This window comes from Canis lupus, chromosome 13, assembly GCF_003254725.2.
Source record: "Canis lupus dingo isolate Sandy chromosome 13, ASM325472v2, whole genome shotgun sequence".
NCBI lineage: Eukaryota > Metazoa > Chordata > Mammalia > Carnivora > Canidae > Canis > Canis lupus.
This window is the reverse complement of record NC_064255.1, coordinates 1,595,113-1,619,005: the sequence shown is the minus strand read 5'-3', so window position 1 is coordinate 1,619,005 and position 23,893 is coordinate 1,595,113. Positions and strand designations below refer to the sequence as shown.

The following is a 23,893-nucleotide window of genomic DNA, read 5'->3' as shown; positions in this document are numbered from 1 at the left end:
TCAGTAAGGAGGCTCTATAAAATATGAAATAATATTGGAACCCACTTAAAAAAAACATACCCTAAGAACTGGCTTCATTAGTGGCTTATAACCACTGCTGCAGAGATAAACATATATTTATCAATGCTGACCTGTCGGATCCAATACCTATCTAAAACAATTTTTTTAAACATAATTCAAATAGTATTCAACACTGACAATCTATGTAGAAAGTATATCATAGTCTGCTTAAGGTTAAAGAAACAAGTTAACTTATATAATCAATAATTTGTATAAATCTGGAAGATTGGAATTCATATTAACTTAAAACACTATAGGGACACCTTGATGGCTCAGCAGTTGAGTGTCCGCCTTTGGCTCATGCATGATCCTGAAGTCCTGGAACGGAGTTCCGCATCGAGCAGGGAGCCTACTTCTCCCTCTGCCTATGTCTCTGCCTCTCTCTGTGTCCCTCATGAATAAATAAATAAAATCTTAAAAAAAAAATTGTAACACTACAAAATTCAACACATTTGGCCTATACCAACTGAAATGTTATGGGATTAGCAAACTATATTTCTTAAATAGTAAACAGTCCTTTTTTTTTTTAAATATGTGTTGAGCAAAAGAAGTCTGGTTGAAAATTATATTTGATCATGTTAATAGACTCTACCAGTCTGATAATAAAGTAGTCCTTCAGTGTTTAAACACTTTACATCTGCAACTGATTTCATTCTTTCAGCCAAAAGATGCATTTATGCTGCCACCATTACATTTTCAGAAGAATTTAAATTACAAAACTTGAGAGAGCTTCAAAGCAATACTTATCTAACCACGCTGATCTTGACGGCTCTGTTAAAAATAATTTAGGACACTAAACAGAAGAGAAACCCTTTACAAAACTGATAACAATTGTTCGTAAATCCTATTATTTTAAATTTCCTTTCATAAATCAAATATACTAACCTGAGGATTTGAGCATTTTATTTGAAGTGACTCTAGGTCAACATGGAGACAGACAACAAATGAATGCCTTGTATCAGGTCCTGTAGCAAGTAGTTTTTGAGATGTAACAGCTAGAGTAGACGTACAACCCATAGGTTCCACCAGGCAAAATGTCACTTGTTTTCCAAAAAGAGTATACATGCTGAAATGATGCAAGCTGATAGTCCAAGGAAAAGCATTACCTGGTAATAAGAACAAAGAGAGTAGTGAAATAGTCCTATAAAAATACAGTTGTCTTTTATACTTTTTTCTTTTATTTATGTATCAAGTACTAATTAATTAATATAAAGTATGAGGTAAAACCATTTTTAATGCAGCTATAGATAAAGTACTTTGTGAAATCATTTTAAATTTAAGTTCAATTAGCCAACATATAGTGCATCATTAGTTTCAGAAGTAGTTTCAATAATTCACCAGTTGCATGTGAAATGATTTTTAAAAATATACTCAGTATTGAAATACTTATTAACATTTGTTCTTGAGATGCCAACTAATGCAAAATAGGTTCTTATGACAGTTTTGACTTTGCAATTCTACTAGAACTTGTAAGTATATCTATTGCAGACATCTTTTTAAGTAGCTAAATTATTTTTAAGCAAATTGAAAATACTTATTTTCTAATTAGAAAAGTACTAGTGCCTCACTGGAAATAAATTAGAAAGTATATAAAGGAAAATCAGAACCAGTCCTAAACAAACTAGTAAACATTATACAAGAAGAAAAATCAAAACTTGTCAAAATCCTGCCACTCCCAATAATAACTATTAACTAATATTACCTTCAAGTCTTTTTTTTCCTCCACTGTGTTGGATATGCCTATACAGTTAGAAGCAAGTATCACACTGTACTTTTACATTCAGGTTATTTTCCAATGACAGTAAAAATACAAAGTAAATTACAAGCGGCATCATAGTACACACACATGCACACGGAATATAAGCAATCATTTGAACTATGAATGGTGATATTAAGTAGATGCTACAAGGTAGACTCTTACAAGTTTGAATACTCAATATGTATGGACCAAATATAGTTCGTAAGATTAAAATTAGAATCTTGGAAATTGAGACCAAAATACTAGAATATATCTAGCTACATAGTAGGCCATAATTACTTGACTGGAAACAATGAAAATTGCATAATAGTATGTGGTCAGCACTGTGGTACTCTGCCTGTCTTAAGATTTAAAATATTTGCCCTCAAGAAAGAATGACAAACATTAAATCATCTGTAACTAATTCTAAAATTATTTTAAAAACTACACAAAGTTCCATGCTATTATACAAAATAAACTCTGCCAAATTTGTCTTAAAATATTCTGGAATGATTTCAGGTTATATATTTAAAACTCGAGCTACATATAATTTTTCAAATTTGATGTAATCCAAGAAATGCTAAAAGGTGGGTATGTTGGATGAAGAGCACCAAATTTAAATTTGTTAAATTAAGAATAAAATCCTGACATTAGTACTATCTCCAATGTGTCCCTGTTTCTCCTTTGGAATGAGACCAATAAAGTATAATTCATTTTATCATATTCTAAGACTTAAACAGAATCTTTTAAAGCAATACATTATATCCATTTATTTAGTCTGCAGATTGTCTTTTAAAAAGCACACTACCTAGAAGCTGAGATCTTAACATATAATGACAAAAATTCCCACAATTAATCATTGTGAAAAAAATGATCAAAAGATAGCAAATCATTAGCTGCATATGTATTCCTTTTACATACATGTTCACACAAAATAAAAATACCTTATCTATTTATAGCACTGGGAATATAATGTTCTAGGGACTCCCCAAAATATGTTTAGACATCCATAGCAGGCCAGAACCATAAACTATTCTGAGACCAGTATTTTATTTTAATTCTAAAGTTCTAATGCTGTAACATGTTTTATTTCAGATAAAACTATTGCTGGCAGAATTTAGAAATTTTCAAAGAATCTAAAGAACAAGAAAAAAATGAAAAACAAAACTTACAATATCATTTCTGTGTGAATTTGCGAAAACTCTCTTGGCAGAGAAAATGATACCAATAAAATAATGATCATGAAAATGACACACACTGATTTGATTCAGATTTAAAAATTTGAAAGAGCATGAATATGACTGAGCTATGGGAAAAAATAAATATATAAAGGAAACTCAGTAAGATTGTGGGCTTCATGTGTCAAAAATGAGGAAGAGGACACTGGAGTTCGTCAGGTAATATTAATTGACAACTGAGAGATATTTTTAAAAGTATACAATGTGATTTCCTTACATTGTATGACATGTTGCTGACTGCACAATACTTAGAAGGAGACGGTAAAAAACTTGTTTTAAACAACAAAGAAAACAATATATATATTATATACACAATATAAATATTGGAGATACTCTCACTTTTTTTTTTTTTTTGCTTTCTTAACCTTAATTGTAACCGTCTTCAGAAATAAAAAAAAGTATTTTCTCTTCCTAATTTTTTCCATTATGTCCCACAGTCCAGTATGACTCAGGCACCTTCTTACTTCAAATATGAATTGGTATAACAGAAATATTTTACTATCTACTGTGAGATTAATATTTTGGAGACAGATACACTATATTCTGCAAATATAAACAAGCCCAAACCGCTAACATTGTTTTCCCAAACCACTTAGCACTTAATTGATTTAAGACAGTTAAGGTAAAGGGTTAATTCTAAGTCACGTTAATTTAAGTAATAGGTACTTTCAAGGAATGAGGCATTAAAAATAACATGAATATAACCAATTTTCTGGAAGAGAGAAGCCAAAATGCCTAGAAGAGAGGTAAATGAAAATGAGTAACCTACAGATTTATTTGCCCTGCAAGTGAAATTCTAGATTTGGAACTCCACACTAAAAAACCCAAATAATTGACAGTTAAAAAAAAGCAGAGATGGGATGACTGGGTGGTTCAGCAGTTAAGTGTCTGCCTTTGGCTCAGGGTGTGATCCTAGAGTTCTGGGATCAAGTCCCACATGGGGCTTCCTGCATGGAGCCTGCTTCTCCCTCTGTGTCTCTGCCTCTCTCTCTCTGTGTCTCTCATGAATAAATAAATAAAATCTAAAAACAACAACAATGAGCAGAAGACCTGAACAGATAGTATTCCAAAGAAGACATACAAATGACCAACAGATACGTGAAAAAAATGCTCAATATCACTAATCGTCAGGGAAATGCAAATCAGAAGCACAAATAGGTATCACTTCACACCAGTAAGAAAGGCCAGTATCTAAAAGACAAGAAATAGTTCATTGGTGGTGAGGATGTGGAGAAAAGGGAACCCTTGTACAATGTTTAGGGGAATACAAACTGGTGTTGCCACTACAAAAAACAGTATGGAGATTCCTAAAGAAAATTAAAAATAGAGTTCACTTATGATAATTCTACTACTAGTTATTTACCCAAAGAAACAAAAAACGCTAATTTGAAAAGATATATAAGCCTCTATATTTACTACAGCATTATTTAAAACAGTCAAGATATTAAAACATGCACATTCTAAGAAAAACAAAACAGGGGTGCCTGGGTGGCTCAGTGGTTGAGCATCTTGCCTGTGGCTCAGGTTGTGATCCTAGGGTCCTGGAATCGAGTCCCACATCAGGCTCCCCAAAGGGAGTCTGCTTCTCCCTCTGCCTATGTCTCTGCCTCTCTCTGTGTCTCTCATGAGTAAATAAATAAAGTCTTAAAAAAATAAACTTTTTTTTTTCCCCTTCTATTCCCTTTGTACTCCCTCATTATATGAGGGAGTACAAAGGGAGTACACTCCTCATTATATGTACTCCTCATTATACTATACTTATACTATAAGGAGTATTATATGTACTCCTCATTATATGTATATGTTGTCATGTTTACATCTTCTTATTAATAATTTTCTAGTGTCTAATTATGGCCATTTCTTTTCCACCTAAAGAAGTCTCTTTAAAATTTCTTTTAAGGCTGGTTTAGTGATGAATCTCTTTATTAGAATCTCTTTATTTCCCCTTCAAATATGAATGATGATCTTGTCAGGTAGAACATGTCTGAACTTAAATGACAATCAAATTAATATAGACTACCATTTACTTAGGATGTTATATAAGAAACTCATGGTAACAACAAACTTAAAACCTATGAGAGCTACACAAAAGAATGAAGAGAAAGAAAGCCAAAGATAACACAATAGATACTCATCATTCACAAAGGAAGAGAGGAAGAAGAAACAAAGAACTACAAAACAACCAGAAAACAAATTTTTTAAATGGCAGTAAGTACATACCTACCAATAATTACTTGAAATGTAAATGGCCTAAATGCTCCAAACAAAAGACATAGTGTGACAAAATGGATAAAAAACAATACTTATCTATATGCTGTCAATAAGAGACACACCTCAGACCTAAGACACATATAGACTAAAAGTGAAGGAATGGAAAAACATTCACCATGTTAATGTAAGAAGAAAAAAGCCGAAATAGCAGACAAAAGACTTTTTTTTTTTTTAAGATTTTATTTATTTATTCATGAGAGACAGAGAGAGAGAGAGAGAGAGAGAGAGAGAGGCAGAGACACAGTCAGAGGGAGAAGCAGACTCCATGCAGGGAGCCCAACATGGGACTTGATCCTGGGTCTCCAGTATCAGGCCCTGGGCTGAAGGCGGCGCTAAACCGCTGAGCCACTGGCGCTGCCCGACAAAAGACTTTAAAATAAAGAGTGTAATAAGAGACAATAAAGGCATTACATAATGATAAAGACAAACCAATAAGAGGATATAACAATTTTAACTATATACTGACCCAATACTGGAGCACCTAAATGAATATAGCAAATATTAACAGACATAAGGAGAGAAATTGATGGGTACGTTAACACTCCACTTTCATCAATGGACAGATAATCCAGAAGAAAATCATTAAAGAAACAATGTCTTTGAATGACACACTGGACCACATGGACATAACAGATATATACAGAGCATTTCATCCAAAAACAACAGAACACATTCTTTTCAACTGCACATGAAACATTCTCCAAAATCACATACCAGGCCATAAAACATCAATAAATGTAAGAAGACTGAAATGAGAAGGGGAAGCAGGAGACAGATGCAGTCTTCAGTAACAGTTTTGAGAAGACAGCACTTGACCAAAGGCCATTTGTGGATGGTCCTTTTCATCCCAAACTGCATCTTTACTGCAAAGGGCCTGCACATTTCCATGTGCATTTTGTGAAAGCTTTTTGTATAGATCGGCCCTGTTTTGTTAATATATGTAAACATCATGATTATCAAAATAAACATTCCTTTCAAAATGCTTTTAATAAAAGACTCAAATCATACCACACATCTTTTCTTATAATGATATGAAACTAGAAATAAACTTAATGAAAACAAAACTGCAAAAAACACAAACACATGGAGATGAAACAACATGATATTAAACAACCAATTGGTCAATGAAACAAAGAAGGAATTAAAAAATGCATGGAGATGAATAAAAATGAAAACACAAAAGGTCCAAACTCCAAAAGAAGAGGCACCTATACTGGTAAAGAAGAAGTTAAACTGTTACTGTTTGCAGATGACATGATATACATAGAAAATTCTAAACACTTCACCAAAAAACTATTAGCATAGATTAATTCAGTAAAGTGGCAGGATACAAAATTAATACCTACAAATGGCTGGCATTTCTATACAGTAATAACAAAGAAATTAAAAAATCCACCATTTGCAATTGCACACACACAAAAAAAACACCTATGAATAAACAACCAAGGAGGTGCAAGATCTGTACTCTGAAAACTATAAAATACTGAAGACACTGAAGACAACAAAAATACAAACAAAAATATTCTACGCTCAAAGATTGGAAGCATTAATATTCTTAAAATGTCCATATTACCTGAAGCAATCTACAGATTCAGTTCAATCCCTATCAAAATACCAACAGTATTTTTCACATAATTAGAAAAAAGAATAATGTAATAACTAGAACTACAGAAAATACAAAAAGCCAAAACAATCCTGAGAAAGAATAACAAAGCTTCAGATTTCACAATACCAGATTTCAAGACATGCTACAAAGCTGTAGTTATCAAAAGAGTATGGCACTCACACAAAAATATACACAAATAGCCCAAAAATAAACCCATGCCTATATGGTCAATTAATCTATGATAAAAGAGGCAAGAATATACAATGGGGAAGACAGTAATTTCAATATATGGTGCTGGGAAATTGGACAGCTACATGCAAAAGAAAGAAAGTGGACTACTTTCTAACACCAAACACAAATATAAACCTTAAATGGATTAAAGACCTAAAACCATAAAAACCCTAGAAGAGAGTACAGGCAGTAATTTCTCTGAAGTTTGCCATAGCAACTTTTTTCTAGATCTTTCTCTAGAGGCAAGGGAAACAAAAACAAAGTAAATTACACGGACTACATTAAAATAAAAAACTTCTATACAGCAAAGGAAACAATCAACGAAGCTAAAAAGCAACCTACAGAATGGGAGAAGATATTTGCAAATAACATATCCAAAAAAGGGTTAGTATCCAAAATACAGAAAGAATGTATATGACACCCACAGAAAATGAATAATACAATTAAAAAAGGGTGAAAGACATGAATAGACAGTTCTCCAAAGACGACATCCAGATGGCCAAAAGATACATGAAAAGATGCTCAATATCACTCATCATCAGGGAACTGCAAATCAAAGCCACGATGAGATGCCATCTCATACTTGTCAAAATGTGCCAAAAATATAGGAAACAGGTGTTGGCAAGGATGTAGACAAAAAAGGAACCTTCATATGCTGTTGGTGGGAATGTAAACTGGTGCAGCCACTGTGGATAACATTATGGAGGTTCCTCAAAAAACTAAAAACTAAAATACTATATGATCCAATAAGTTCACAATTGGGTATTTATCCAGAGAAAAGAAAACACTAACTCAAAAAGAATATGCTACTCTATGTTTACTGTACCATTATTTATAAGAGCTAAGACATGGAAGCAACCTAAGTGTCCATCAACATATAAATGGATAAGAAAAATGTGGTGTCCACATGCACATGTATGTACACACACACACACACACACACACACACTGTAATATTAGCCATAAAAAAGAATGAGATCATGCATTTGGACATAATGGATGGACATAGAGGGTATTATGATAAGCGAAATAAGTCAAAGAAATAAAAGTACCATATGATTTCACTCATATTTAAGAAACAAGGAAACAAAGAAAACAAGACAAATACAGAACAGGCTCTTAAATACAGAGAACTGGTAGTTGCCAGAGAGGAGGGTGGGAGCAGATGACATAGATAAAGGGGATTAAGAACGAATTTTTTTGTGAGGAGTACTGAGTAAAGAACAGAATTGCTGTATCATTATACTGTATCACTGAAACTAGTGTAATAACATTGTCTATGCTTCAATTATAAAAAGGAAGAAATGAAAAACTTAGAGCCCAATACCAGATTCATGGAGGTCTAAGGAAAAATAAGATTATGAACTCATTAATAGAAGACATATCAAGGCACTTGGGTGGATTAGTAGGTTAAGTGACTGACTCTGTTTCAGTTCAGGACATGATCTCAATATCATTAGATCAAGCCCTGTGTACCGCTCCACACTCAGCATGAAGTCCACTTGGGATTCTTTCCCTCTTCTTCTCCCTTCCCCACAGCCCTTCCACAACTACTGTGTGCACTCTGTCTCTGTCTCTATCTCTATCTCTCTCAAATAAGTAAATCATAGATTTTTTTTTAAATGGAGGACATATCAATAGAAATGATCCAACATGAAAAAAAATGAAAATTAACAAAAACTTAAGAGATCTGAAAAACATCAAGCATACTGATAAAAATGTAACACAAGACAGAAGGAGAGAACAGAGGAAAGAACAGAGAAAAGAACAGAAAAATATTTGAAGAAACAATGGTTGAGGAATCCTAGAATTGATTAATAGTGTTAACAATAACATCCAAATAGCTCAACCAAGCCCAAAGAGGATGAATACTAACACATGAGATTCAATATAGAAAATAATATCAATCACATTAATCTAATTAATTAACATTAATTAGATTGATATACTCATCTCTTTAACATAGAGAAATCGGTGAAAACTAAACCAGAGAAATTCCTGAAAGCAGAAAAAAAAATCATTACATATAGTAGAAAATCAACACGATTAAAAGCTGACTTTTATGTAAAATAATGGAATTCAGAAGGCAGCACTATCAACATATCCAAATTACGGAAAGAGCCCAAATGTCCATGGACTGATGAATGGATAAAGAAGATGTATGTATGTATGTATACATACATACATAATGAGATACTACTCAGTCATCAAAAAGAATGAAATTTTGCCATTTGCAACAACAAGAATAGAGCTAGAAAGTATTATGCTATGTGAAATAAGTCAGAGAAAGACAAATACCATATGATTTCATTCATATGTGGAATTTTTTTTTCACATGTGGAATTTAAGAAGCAAAACAAATGATCATGTAAGATACAGAGGCAAAGCAAGTAACAGACTCTTAACTACAGAGAATACACTGATGGTTGGGATGGTGGGGAGGTTGAGTTAAATAGGTGATAGGGATTAAGGAGTATACTACTATGCCAAGCACAGAGTGTTGTGTGTTGAATCACTAAATTCTACACCTGAAACTAATATTACACTGTATGTTAACTAACTGGAATTTAAATAAAAACTTAAAAAAAAAGGACCTAAGTGCGGAAAAAAAGAAGGTAGTGAAAAATCGTATTCAAATACAAGAAATAAAATAATAAATTGTCAAGGCAAAAACCCTATATCCAGAAAAGTTATATTCCAAATATTAAGATGAAATAAAAACAATCTCAGATAAATAAGATAAATAAGGGCTGAGAGAACTCATAACTAGCAAAGTGCCGTATGAGAAATACTTAAGAATACTTAAGTAAGTCCATCAGGTATTAATTCAAACCCACAGCAAAAAATGAAAAGAACTAGATATGACCAACATGTGGGTTAATATGAAAGCCTATAAATGTATTATTTCCCATTTCTCTTTAGTTTTTTAAAAGGCAATTGATTATATACAGAGCAATAAATAAAACACCACTGGTGGGTTAGGATTCACGGAAATGCAATCTGTGTGAACAGAATGAGGCAGAAAATAGAAATATGTTAGAACAAATTTTCTATAATTCAAAAAAAAATTAAGTTAAAATATGAGTTAGAGTGTGATACAGATGCATAACATAATCCCTAGAGTCACCACTGAAAAAGTACACAGTAAAAAAACTGATGGAGAAAATAAAATAGTACACTAAAATACACATTTAAAATAGAGGAGGGGGGATCCCTGGGTGGCTCAGCGGTTTAGCACCTGCCTTTGGCCCAGGGCGTGATCCTGGAGTCCCGGAATCGAATCCCGCATCGGGCTCCCTGCATGGAGCCTGCTTCTCCCTCTGCCTGTGTCTCTGCCTCTCTCTGTGTTTCTCATGAATAAATAAATAAAATCTTTTTTTATTTATTTATGATAGTCACAGAGAGAGAGAGAGAGAGAGAGAGAGAGGCAGAGACATAGGCAGAGGGAGAAGCAGGCTCCATGCACCGGGAGCCCGACGTGGGATTCGATCCTGGGTCTCCAGGATCACGCCCTGGGCCAAAGGCAGGCGCTAAACCGCTGAGCCACCCAGGGATCCCAAAATCTTTAAAAATAAAATAAAATAGAGGAGGTAGTAAAAGAAGGTCAGGGAAACAAAGTAAAAATAAACAGACAACAAAAAGCAATGACCAATTTAAATATTTGTTTGTTTGTTTATTTATTTATTTATTTATTTATTTTGATAGAGAAAGAGAGACAGAGGGACAAGCAGATGAAATGGTTCATAAAAATTAGAAAGATATATAGAAATTTCCAGAGAATCTACATTAAAAACAACTAGAACAGGTTCAGTAAAATCCCAGCATATAAGGGAAATATACAAAATTATACTTCTATATGAAAATAAGAATATGATTCTATTCACAGCAAGTTGAAATAAATTCATTTTAAAAATCCTCTTACTTTATTTTATTTTTTTAAATTTTTTTAATTAAATCCCAAAATCCTCTTACTTTTAGATGGGAATGGATTTAAAACATTTTAAGCCCATGTGAAATGTGCATGACAGTACAGTAAAAAAATAAAAACCCCAATGCTGATAAGTTTGTCAGGAATTATCTTAATTGTACATTGTGAATATAATCATTTTTATATGCATATTATATAAGTATATTGTTTGTATATAATCACACAAAATAGAAAGAATAAACAAACACTAGGAAGAAATACAAAACTAAACTGTTAATAGTGATTATAACCAAAGTGACTTTTTTTTATCTGTATATTCTTACTTAAAAAAGTTCCTTTAATGAAGACATTATGCTAAGTATATAAGTATGTACTTAAGTACACAAGTCAGAGAGAGGAAGACAAATACTAGTTATCACTTGCATATGCAATCTAAATAAGCTGAACTCACAGAATATAGAGTAGAATGGTGGTTGCCAAGGGCTGGGTGGGGGGCGGTATTGGGGGAGATGATGTTAATTACAAACTTACAACGAGAAGTTCTGGAGGCCTAATGCACAACTTAATGATTATGGTCAATAATACTATATTATACGTTTCAAAGTTAAGAAACTAGGTATTAAACATTTTCACCACAAAAGAGGAACAATAATTAGGTGACCTACAGAAGTGTTAGCTGACACCTCAATGGTAATCATACTGCAATATGTAAATATAGCAAATCAACAATGTAGGTTTAGCTATATAAATGGTTATATAGCTAAACCTACACAATGCTACATGTAATTAATATCCCAATTTTTAAAAAGTCCTTTAATAAGAATATGTTACCTTGGTATCATTTAAAAAACACATTTTTATGCTCTTAAGTCAATATAAGTTATACACTTTATTTTAAAGGAAAAACAGGACACATTGGATCTGCCACATTAGTTCTGTTTTTAAAATAAGTTTGTGTGTGTGTGTGTGTGTGTGTGTGTGTGTGTGTGTGGCCGGGGTGGGGGGTGTTGGAAAATACAAAACTGATTGACATGGAATAAATAAAGTTCATTCTCAAGCCTTTAAAGAGTCACAGAACCCATAGTTAAACAAATGATGTAGCAGGATGGATATGAGCCATTGAAAAGATAATAATGTATATAACAATTATGTTAACTACACTTAGGTATTTTAATAGTTTAACTTCATTTGTAATACATACACGATGATCTCTAAGGAATTTAGACATCAAGAACAAATTGTAAACTCTTTTCTGAGCCACTTCTTTTCCTCAAGGTATCTCATTTACATATGGATTAAGGACTAAAGTCACAGACACTGAGTAAAACTGGAAAAAAAAACTATAGTACATCACCATCATTCAGAACAAGTAGAAATTAAACTTATCAAAGTAAGATATGAAAAATTAAAAGTGGAATAATAAATATAAACCAGTATGATGAAAAAAATTACATGGTAAAATAGCCTTTCTGTTTTTCATAGATGTCCAAGAATTTTAACATCAGTTTCTACGAAAATTCATTAAATCCAACAATAGCAAAGTTTTAATTTATAAATGATCTCAATATTCCATTTCTGTCAAAATATTTTATTAAAGTTGCAGGCAACTCTTTCAAAGAAGAAAAAACAAACCTCTGCTAGGCATACTGTAGAAACCCATCTGCTCAGAGGTGTGAGCTGGATGTAGTAAATTACATCTGCAAGCCTCACTGCAAATACTTGGTAATGAAACTCAAGATGTTGATTTTGACCCAAACACCCTCCACAGATTGGATCTGACTATATTAGAGATCATCTCTAATCTAATGCCCTTCCATGGCAATTGAAATCAGATGACACATTTCAACAAACAGTTCCTTATTTTGAACTTTAGAAGTCCAAATTCAGTACAGAATAAACCTGAAATCTATGAGAACTTTTCTTGTTCAACCTATTGATCATTTGTAAATTTTTTCACTTTTTAAGTCATAATGATGAAGAATTTTTCAATTATTTATGAACTTGAAGACAAGTCAAATGTTGACCTTTTCACTTTCAAAGTTTTTTTTTCTCCTTATAGTAACCAAAAACTATTTGCTGAATAGCATACTCTATAATTAGAGAGCCCTGTTTTGTGCCAGTCATCATGCTAGATGATAGGAATAACACGGTGAATGAGACAGATATGCTTCTTGTCCTTTTCCACCATAGTAGGGAAATCAGGTCTGAATGAAAATAATTAAAATTGGGATAGGACTATTGAGAGTGGTGAGTCAAAAGCAGTAAGAGCACAGAACACTAGGACCTGGCAAGTGAAGTACATGGAAGCCTGAAAAAAGAATGCGAGAGAAGAGATGAAGAAGGAAGTAGTCATATATGTAGCATCTGCTAATGCCCTGCAATAGGACAGAGATAAACTTGTTCAAAGAACACAGAAAAGGATACTGAGGCTGGGGCTGGGCAGTAGCTAGCAATGGGGAGAGTGGCCTATTTTTCTCTATGGAAGTACTGGGTTTGAATTTTCTTTCTAAATCATAGGGTTGTTATGTTTCACAACATATATACACAAACACTGCAACATATTAAAATATTTCCATCAAAATAAAAGCTCTTAAGCACAAAACCTTGGTTACATAGGAAACTGTTCTTTGTTGTTCATTTCATATTTTTTTAAAGATTTTTATTTATTAATGAGAGACACAGAGAGAGGCAGAGACACAGGCAGAGGGAGAAGCAGGCTCCATGCAGGGACCCTGATGTGGGACTCGATCCTGGGTCTCCAGGATCATCATGTCCTTGGCCAAAGGCAGGCGACAAACCACTGAGCCACCCAGGCTGCCCATTCCATCATAAATTTAATTTAGTTTTAATTGAGATCTGGAATTCACAATGATAACCAAGCAAAACCAAAGAGCAAGAAAAAATTTAACAGGTTTTGTGAGGACAAGAAAATAAAAATAAAGTTTTAATGGAAAACATGGTGTTCATAACCACTGGAGTCAAATGGTGAGATTAACCTCAAAATTTTAACTAAAACTCAGTCACTTTCTATAATAGACTAAAGGATAAGTCATTAAGTACCTTTTTTGTTTAAATTATCCTGACTTGATTTCTGTCCCTTGAAAACTAAAAACATCAAGGCATATATACATCTAATTACCACCCTCTCTCTTTCTCAAATAACATAAAAAACACTGTAGATTTGTTATATCAATTCTTCATGAGTTCAAGATGGCAACATAGGAAGATCCTGAACTCATCTTTTTCCATGGACACAACTTAAAACTATATATGGCATTGTTTTCCTCTAAAAAGGACCTGAGAACTAGATGAGCAGCACCTTCTCACAAAAGACAAAGGAAAACATGTAGAAAGATGTAAGAGGCAGTCACAGCCTGTCCCATAAACCACCCCAAATGAGGCACAAGTGGGAGGGATCCTACAAAAACAGAACATCCTATGGAAAAGTTAAGGGATTGTGTCTCACAGTAGAAATCTTGACCTTTTAGATGGAAAGGGGACAGGAACAGTAAAGACAAGGTCTAAATTGTCTAGTTTTTAAAATCAATAAAGATTAAGACCAGGTGAATCACAGTACATTAGGAAATAAAGATCTGTTCTTAAAGGGCTTGCCCACAAACCTATTTGCCCTATGATCTATCACATAAGCAAGAAATAAAAAGCACCTAGACCATATGAGAGGGAGACTCATTTACTAATATAAAAGTGGCTACCAGAGAGATAGAAATCTGCAAGGAAAATAAATAAATTAATTAATTAAAAAAAATTTTTAAATGGAACCTGCAAGGATTTAACAGTGGACAGAAGTGCTGTCAACAGCCATTTTTGCAATCTCATCCTATCTTGTTAGTGAAGGAGTCAACAAGTACCATTTTAGATGGATCCCTTCTAGGTTACTGGCACCCATAGGTGGGTGTGGTCTGCCTACCACTCACCATGAACAAGCTGGGTGAGCCTCCTGCCCTTCCCATTCCCATGTAGCACCCAAAGTGTAAAAAAAAGCCAGATGAACACCCCAAGCCACACCCAACCTACCAAGAGAACAAGCCACAACCAAGATGGGCAAGTGGCTGGAAGCCCACTCTCTACATGCAGTAGTTAAGATACAACAGGCCAAGTAAGTAACCAGCGCTCTATCTTTCACACATAGCAGCTGTAGCCCTATGAAAACCAGTGGATGAACAACCCACAGGAGGGATGGCCACAGCATGCCTAGCTCTCGTAGACACAGGAGATAGAGCTTCTGGGACACACAAAACAGCTCCTATACAAGACTACTGCTTCAAGGCTGAGGGAGGTAGCCTCTTCACCTAATAGACAGAGAAGCAAAATGAGTAGACAGAGGAATGTATTCCAAACCAAAGAACAAGGCAAATATGCAGAAAAAGATCTAAATGAATGGAGAGATGTAACCTACCAGATAGTGTTCAAAGTAATGGTCATATCTGAGTAATGGAGGAACACAACAAAAACTTCAACAAAGAGAAGATAAGAAAACATGAAACAGATATTAAAATTGAACTTATAAGTACACTAGAGGGGTCTAAAATCAGAATGGATGAAACAGAAGCATGATCAGTGAGCCAGAATACAAAGGAATGGAAAACACAAAGACAAAGCATAAAAATAAAACAAGAATGAAAGAAGTGAGGAGATCTTAAGGGACCTCTGGGACAACTTCAAGTGGAGTAACATTCTCATTATCCAGGCCCCAGAAAGAGATGAGAGAGAAAAATCAAGAAAAAGTCAAGAAAAGTCAAGAAAAATTATTTGAAGAAAGAATGGCTAAAAACATCCATAATCTGGGGAAGGAAGGAAACAGACATCCAGGTACAGTAAGATCAGAGAGGTCCAAAATAAGACAAACCCCAAGAGAAACACACCAAGCACATTTTAATTAAAATGGTAAAAGGTATGGGTGCCTGTGAGGCTCAGTCAGTTGGACATTTGACTCTACTCTTGATTTCAGCTGAGGTCATGATCTCAAGGTCAAGGGATTGAGCCCTGCATCTGGCTCCACTCTTGGCAGGGAGAATACTGGAAATGCTCTCTCTCCTTCTCCCTCTGTCCTTCCCCCTGCTCATACTCTCAAATAAATCTTTTTCTTAAAAAGTAATAAATGGTAAAAGATAAAGAGAAAATAGTAAAAGTAACAAGAAAAAACTAACACATTACATACAGAGAAAACCCCTTAGGCAGTTAGCAGATATTTTGGCAGAAACTTTATAGGCCAGAAAAAAGTGGCATGACTTATTTATTTATTTATTTATTTATTTATTTAAAAAGATTTTATTTATTTATTCAAGAGACACACACAGAGAGAGAGGCAGAGACACAGGTAGAGAGAGAAGTAGGCTCCATGCAGGGAGCCTGATGTGAGACTCGATCCCGGGTCTCCAGGATCACGCCCTGGGCTGAAGGCAGCACTAAACCACTGAGCCACCCAGGCTGCCAGGCATGACACATTTAAATCACTAAAAGGAAAAACTGGCCAACCAAGAATTCTCTACCCAGACGTTATCATTCAGAGAGATTAAGAATTTTCCAAACAAGCAAAAGGGAGTTTACTCCTAAACAGCTTTATAAGAAATGTTAAAAAGACAAATCTAACCCTAAAAATAAAATGTGCTGTTTAATAAGAAAAAATAGTACACACGAAAGTAAAAATTTTCTAATAAAAGGCAAATACATACTAAAAGTAGTGGAGATACCAAGTGAAGAGTAAAAGACAAAAGTAGTAAAATTAAGTAAAAATATGATAATTAAGTTTAGGGATACATAAAATAAAGTGATATAAAATGTATACTCGAAAATATAAAACATAAGATGGAGGAAAGTAAAAATATAAAGCTTTGGAATGTATTCAAAATTAATTACTATCAACTTTAAAAAGACAATTACATAAATAAAAAAATACATATAAATCTCATGGTAACTGCAAAGAAAAAACTTACAGTAAATACACAAAAGAAAAAGGGTAGTAAATCCAAATTTAACACTAAAAGAAAACTGAAACATAAGAGAGAAAGAGAAGAAGAAAAGAATGGAGAGGAACTACAAAAGAAGTCAGGAAACAATAAACAAAATGGCAGTAAGTATATACCTATGAATAATTACTTTAAATGTAAATGAACTCAACTCCCCAATCAAAAGACACAGAATGGCTGAATGAATTAAAAAACAAAAACAAAAACATATAAGCTGCCTACAGGAGACTCACTTCAAATCTAAAGATACACACAAACTCAAAGTGAGAGAATGGAAAAGGATATGCCATGTAAACGGTAATGAAAAGAAACTGGGGAGAGCATTACATGATGATGAGTCAATCCAACAAGAGCATGAAACATTAAAAATATTTACACAGCCAATATAGAAGCACCTAAATACATAAAGCACCTAAATACATCTAACAGAAGTAAAGATAGAAATAGCAGTTTAAGAATAGTAGGAGACTTTAATACTCCACTTATACCAATGAAAAGATAACCCAGGCAGAAAATCAGCAAGGCAACACTGACGTTAAAGGATACATTAGATCAGATAGACTAACGACATATATAGAAAACATTCTACCCAAAAGCAGAAGCAGTACTCCCTTTCAACTACACATGGAACATTCTCTAGGACAGAATGCATTAGTCTATAAAGCAAGTCTTAATAAACTCAAAAAGACTAAAATTACATCAAGTATCTTTTCCAACCACAAAGGTATAAAACTAGAAATTGGTTACAAGAAAAAATATGGATATAGCACAAACACATGGAGACTAAACATGCTATGAGACAACCAATAAGTCAATGAAGAAATCAAAGAGAACGGCAAAATATACCTTAAGAATATGAACACAGTAACATGAATTTCTAAAATCTTTGGGCTGTAACAATTCTTCTTCTGTATTTATCTGAAGGAAATAAAAATGCTAATTCTAAAAGATCTATGTACCTCTTTGTTATTCACAGCATTAGTCAAAATAGCAAAGATATAAAAGCAACCTAAGTGCTTAATGATAGATGAATGGAAAAGAAAATGTGGTGTGTGTGTGTGTGTGTGTGTGTGTGTGTGTAATGGAATATTACTAGGATAAATTAAAAACAGGCATATCTTGCCATTGCAGCATCATATATGGACCTATAGGGTAGTATGCTAAATGAAATAAGTCAGTCCAAGAAAGACAAATATATGCTTTCACTTATATAGAGAATCTAAAAATGGAGAAAATAAAATAAAACAGAAGACTCAACACAGAAAAACAAACTAGTGATTACCAAAAGGAGAAGAGCAGGGAGAGGGGTGAAATAGTGAAGAGGATTAAGAGGTACAAAATTCCTCTTATAAATGAATTTCAAGTCATGGGGATGTAATATATAGTAAAGACAATAATATTATAATAACTTTGTATGGTGACTGATGGTAGTTAGACCAATCAGTGGTCTCTTTTAATGTATAAAAAATATCAAATCACTATCAAATAACTAAAACTAGTATTATATTGTATGTCAAATACATTTCAATAAAAAAATCATTTTATGTTTAGTCCTTAAGCCACCATAATCTGAACTGCATTAATACCAGTCCTCTGAAAATGTGTGATAAGAGAAACCAATCACCTAAATTGTCAAATCCCTTTCAAATCTTCTAGCCCTTATCTTACTGAGCAGCTCTGCCATATTTAAAATGATTTAATCATTTGTCTTCCATGATAGTACTACATCATGGTTTTTCCTCATCTTACCTTTGAGATTCTCTCCTTCTCCCTCTGCTCCTCCCTCCCCTCTAAAAACAAAACAAACAAAAAGCCAAGAAGAAAAAATTAAAGAATAAACTATTTGAATCTTATAAAATCTTATAAAAATGATTTCAGAGTTAAAACAAAAAACAGGAAGCAATCCCAGGCTCATTTTATGAGGCTAGATATACGAGAGCTGTTGTGATAATAAAGAACTGCCAATAACCAAAAGCAAATATCAAATAATGGATATATCCAATATGCTGGAAAAAGAATCCTTGCATCAAGACAAACGTTACATAAGAAAAGCTCTAAAGAAGTTCCTTCTAACAGAATTCTATGATTTTATGATAATGATATTCATATTATTAAATACCAACATTCATTTCTGGTAGTAAAATCATTCCTACTTCTGACAAACCTAAGAAAACTACATTTCAATAGAAATTTGAATACAGAGAAAGGGAGAGAGAAATTAACATCAAGGTGAAGTCAAAACCTGCACAGACTGACTCTGCTTTTCAATAATAGTATGTGTAGAATCTGAATGATATCAGCATTCATGTACTTATATCCTAATAATATGAACAAGGTGTGGAACTGCTAAGCATTGTAACAAATTTGAACCCTGTTATTAAAATACAGATTCACATTATTTACTTTGTGACTAAAAACTTTTCCAGGTTCACATCTTGTTTGAGATAAATATGTTAAAGTTCAAAAGGGCATGAATTTGCAGCTGAAAACTCTGCAGTATCAGAAAGTATTTCTAAAGAGTCACGTCTTCAATCATCACACAATTATCTACTTTAACAAATGAGTAATCCAGGAATATATTGTGCTTGATGTAATAATATATGTCTCTTTTAACAAATCAAGTAGCTTAAACTAAGATCTATTTATCATTCTTAGTTCAGTCTAATGCAAACATCCAAAACCAACTTCTTCTCAATGTGTCTATGCTTGTCTTCTCAGTGTGTCTATGCTTCACATTTTAGTGATTATTCTGTATTGCACGTGATCTTTTGTAGTCTCCATTTATACTTACATCAATATGATTAAAAGGTGTGGGTGTTAATAAAAAGACTGTATCAGTTCATACACGGTGTACACCTTTCCTTTTTAGGTTCTACTTTGTTGATCACTTAATTCATTTTCATGTGGATCTTTTGCTGAGAAGACTAATTTACATAAGCACTTTTTAGGTTCTACTTTGTTGATCACTTAATTCATTTTCATGTGTATCTTTTGCTGAGAAGACTAATTTACATAAGCACTGACATATTACAAAAACAAGAGTTAAAATATTATTATAAAATATAACAATCAAAAAAAAATATAACAATCATAGGAAGAATTTTTTTAAATGTACCTTCTTCAAGGATGGGTCGTGGAATGACAAATGGAATCTCCTGCAGAGGTTCCATATACTTGTGGCCAGCACTAATAATCTTTATCTGTGGCAAACAGAGGACCAGCATTCCTGGCATGCTAGTTTGTCCATGGTACCAACTTCTTACTGTTCCAGGAATGTCACCAGATACAATTGTACTTGGGGAAGGCAGGCTATCATTTGGAACAAACACACAACAAGACTGTACTTCAAGCTACGAAAAAAAAAAGAGTAAAATTAAAATACTGGGAACAGACTTTACGCCTAAACACGTAATATCTTAATGAATAAACAGGCAAGCCAAAAAAAGAAATGGGCCATATTCATGCCTTTATGAGTAACTTTTACCAAGGAACACAATAAACACTTAAAAAGATGTTTCTTGCTATAAATTTGATCAAAAAGGCACAGTGACATGAGATGAAAACATATCTGCCTTTCCACAGTTCTTTCCAAGAAACATGACTAAATTAGAAAATGTGTTGGCAAAAAAGGTGAGAAAATCCTCCTTCTTTTGCACTTCATTAGATTTTTGTTAACACCAGCTAAGGCCTTAGAGCTGACTAGCATTATACTGTACTCACTTAAAAGACACACATATACACAGAGCTATTTCTATATGAATTTAGCCTTTTTTTTTTAACTTCACAGACTAAAATATAAGAAAAATGTTTAAAATATTCAGATTTTATCTCCAGACACACATTAAAATGTATCGCATACTCTTTTTAATACATGTATACCAAGATTCAAGTGTGTATGTGTATCACATTTTATATATAAATATACATGGTAAATGAAGAAAATTGAGAACACTTAAAAATCAGAACATTATTCCTTGTGTCTATCATGTCTCAAGTTATTATTTAAATTTTGATTTCATGTGCAATTTTTATGGTCTCTTATCTCCAGCTGGTGACTCAGAGTTAAAATAAAATGAAGCAAGCCCAAATCAGAAATTAAATTTGGAATGAGTTCTTAATTCAAAAGCAATGTATGTTAGATTCTTTTAGTCATGGTTGGTTCTTACAAAGTAATATTTTGTACCTGGTTCACCAATTGCCCGAACAGTCTAGCATAAATTATTCTTAAGAAAATAAAAAATACCTGTTAATTTTTTAATAAAATATTTGGCATATAAAGATATTATCTGAAGGTATAACAAAAAGTAAAATTTGTTTCATAAATGCTTGGATATTCTATCAATGAAAGATAAAAAAGGTAACTAAAGAATACAGTCATATACCTTCAGTGGGGTTAATATAGTCCTTAGTGAGGGGATGATATGTAGCAGGTCCTTAATATGATAAATAATTTGGCAGCCTTATAAATAAACTAGCATACTCATCTTTGCTTTAACATTTCTGTGCATGGAACACACTGACGAATTCAGTGAAGAAAAATATAAGTCAAAGTTTGCAAAATAAATACACTGGTTCATGAAGTATGATCATTTCTTATGAGTTTCTTAGTTCCAGAATTTTATCTTGCAACTTAAGTGTGTATACGTTCAGTAGCCCATTGATTTAAGATTACATTTTAAAATTCTGAAATAGAAGTATATATTGTCTCAGATGTATTACATTTACCCTTTTAAAATTTAACATAATTACTTATCTTCAAGCAATATGGTTTACTAAGAACATATTCTCCCATATTTATTATGGTTACAGTGTAAAACTAAAACTAAAAAGAGTCAGTATTTAACACTTCATGTAGCTATTGATGCTTTATTAAAAAATGTTTTTGGGGATCCCTGGGTGGCTCAGAGGCTTAGCTCCTGCCTTCGGCCCAGGGTGTGATCCTGGAGTCCCAGGATCGAGTCCCAGTTTGGGCTCCCTGCATGGAGCCTGCTTCTCCCCCTGCCTGTGCCTGTCTGTCTCTGTCTCTGTCTCTCTCTCTGTGTCTCTCATGAATAAATAAATAAAATCTTTAAAAAATAAAAAAATAAGAAATGTTTTCAATAACATGAGGTAATTAGTATAATATGCCACACTATACAAATATACACATGCATATCCTCTGAAATAAATTCAAGTTGTGCCCAAATTTCTAAAATCATAATATATTCCAAAATTCCACTAATTCAAAAATAAATTTCATCAAATTTAGCCTGAGATAAACAACTCTGAAAAATAAACTTCTTAAAATATGATGTGTTATGGAGATTCCTCTAATGATAAGAACCAAAACATACATATAATCGAAATTGCTCAAACTTATTATAATGTTACATCTATTATATATACTATAGCTATCACATAAATCTTTTTACACTTTTAAAATAACTGTTAAACTCTAGGTCTAAAATTGTGGTTTTAATGTAAAATGCTGAGTGATTTATGTAAGTGTATATAAATCTGCGGCAGTAAATTTTGCATTAATGTAAGGATCTGACAATCCAAGGGGAAGAAAATGAAGTAATCTGCCAGTAAGAAGTCCTCAAACCGGGGGTCAGATCATGTTCATGGAAACCATCTGGTTGGGACCCTCTGAGCCACACCAAACACAAATGATCTTTTAAAAAAATATCCTATTCATTAATGCATCACAGCTGCACTGAGTGTTACTTCATTTTTCCATGGCAACATCCTTTCTGTTTCAAGGATCTTATTTCAGTTTTGGTAGCAACGTGTTCTTTCGCCAATATTGAACACATTCATGTGTTAAAGTGAAGGGATTATTGCAAATTCTTAAAGTAAAACCACCTCTATTTTGATTCCTATTAGGTCAAGGGCTACAAATCTAAGTATATACACTGAGAATAAAAAAAATAAAGAAGAAATTATTTAGTATTCTTATTTTAATAAATGAAATGACTGTCATGCAGTTTTTGGAAGTTCCAAGTTTGTGCCATTTGAAAAGATGTAGGTCTTTGTGTACCCCCAACCTAGCTCCCATATGTAAGGTTTTGTAGACTTACATTTTTCTCATTTGTGTGCTATATAACTGTGATTACAACTCAATTAAAAAGAAAAGACTAACATAGGTTTCACTTATATATTAATCTGAACACTTTATTAGCCCACTATCATTTAGAACACATTATATATAAATGCTTTTAAATGTTCTATTTTCTGTACTTTTAAATAATATTCCTATTTCCTACTCCCAAATAACATGTTTTCCTTTCTTTAAAACTGAAACTTTGGATTATATTTTATAAAATTTCTAAAGAATGACATGTTCTCTGTATGAATTTTATTCTTCAGAAAACAGTTTCAAATAAAAACAAATATGAAGGAATGTTTCAGGTTACAATTGCATTCACTTTTTTTTTATTCATGCATTCTTTAATACCTCATATGAACTGAACTGGAAGTCAGGAATACAAAGGACATAATCCTAGCACTTAAAAAAATTGAAACAAGAGGATATTAAAATACTAATAGCCTTACAGAATTTTCACTAGAACATATAAGGTCTGTAATGTCAGATACTTTGCCTACTTTGTTTACAGTCTCAGTACATAGTTCAGTGTCTAGCATGTACTAGGTACTAAATAATTATTAAATAAGTAAACACAATTATTTTTATTTGCATCAGATACTGATATTAATTATAATAACTGTTTAGTGTATCATTTCATTGTACAGACAACCTAGTAAAGTAACTAATAAAACTGACTTGTTGGCCAGATGGGTTCAGCTCCAGCTTATGGAACCTTTAACAATTGTTTAATCTCTCTATGACTTCAG

The 23,893-nt window shown here is 33.0% G+C and overlaps 1 protein-coding gene across 18 annotated transcripts in view; it reads right to left on the bottom strand.

The window, feature by feature from the left end:
- VPS13B (vacuolar protein sorting 13 homolog B) overlaps nucleotides 1-23,893 on the bottom strand; it is a 733,580-nt gene that overhangs the window by 353,729 nt on the left and 355,958 nt on the right. For 17 of the 18 annotated variants that reach the window (XR_007401755.1, XR_004814450.2, XM_049093088.1 and 14 more), the window contains 2 exons: nucleotides 20,175-20,409; nucleotides 946-1,166 (listed from right to left, as the gene is read on the bottom strand). Coding sequence is in view for 15 of the 18 variants with exons in the window: in XM_049093088.1 (XP_048949045.1) it covers nucleotides 946-1,166; nucleotides 20,175-20,409 (456 nt within the window). In the remaining 3 variants the exon portion in view is untranslated. Of the gene's footprint in view, nucleotides 1-945; nucleotides 1,167-20,174; nucleotides 20,410-23,893 lie in introns of those variants that run through there. The other variant, XR_007401756.1, reaches the window with a different exon arrangement.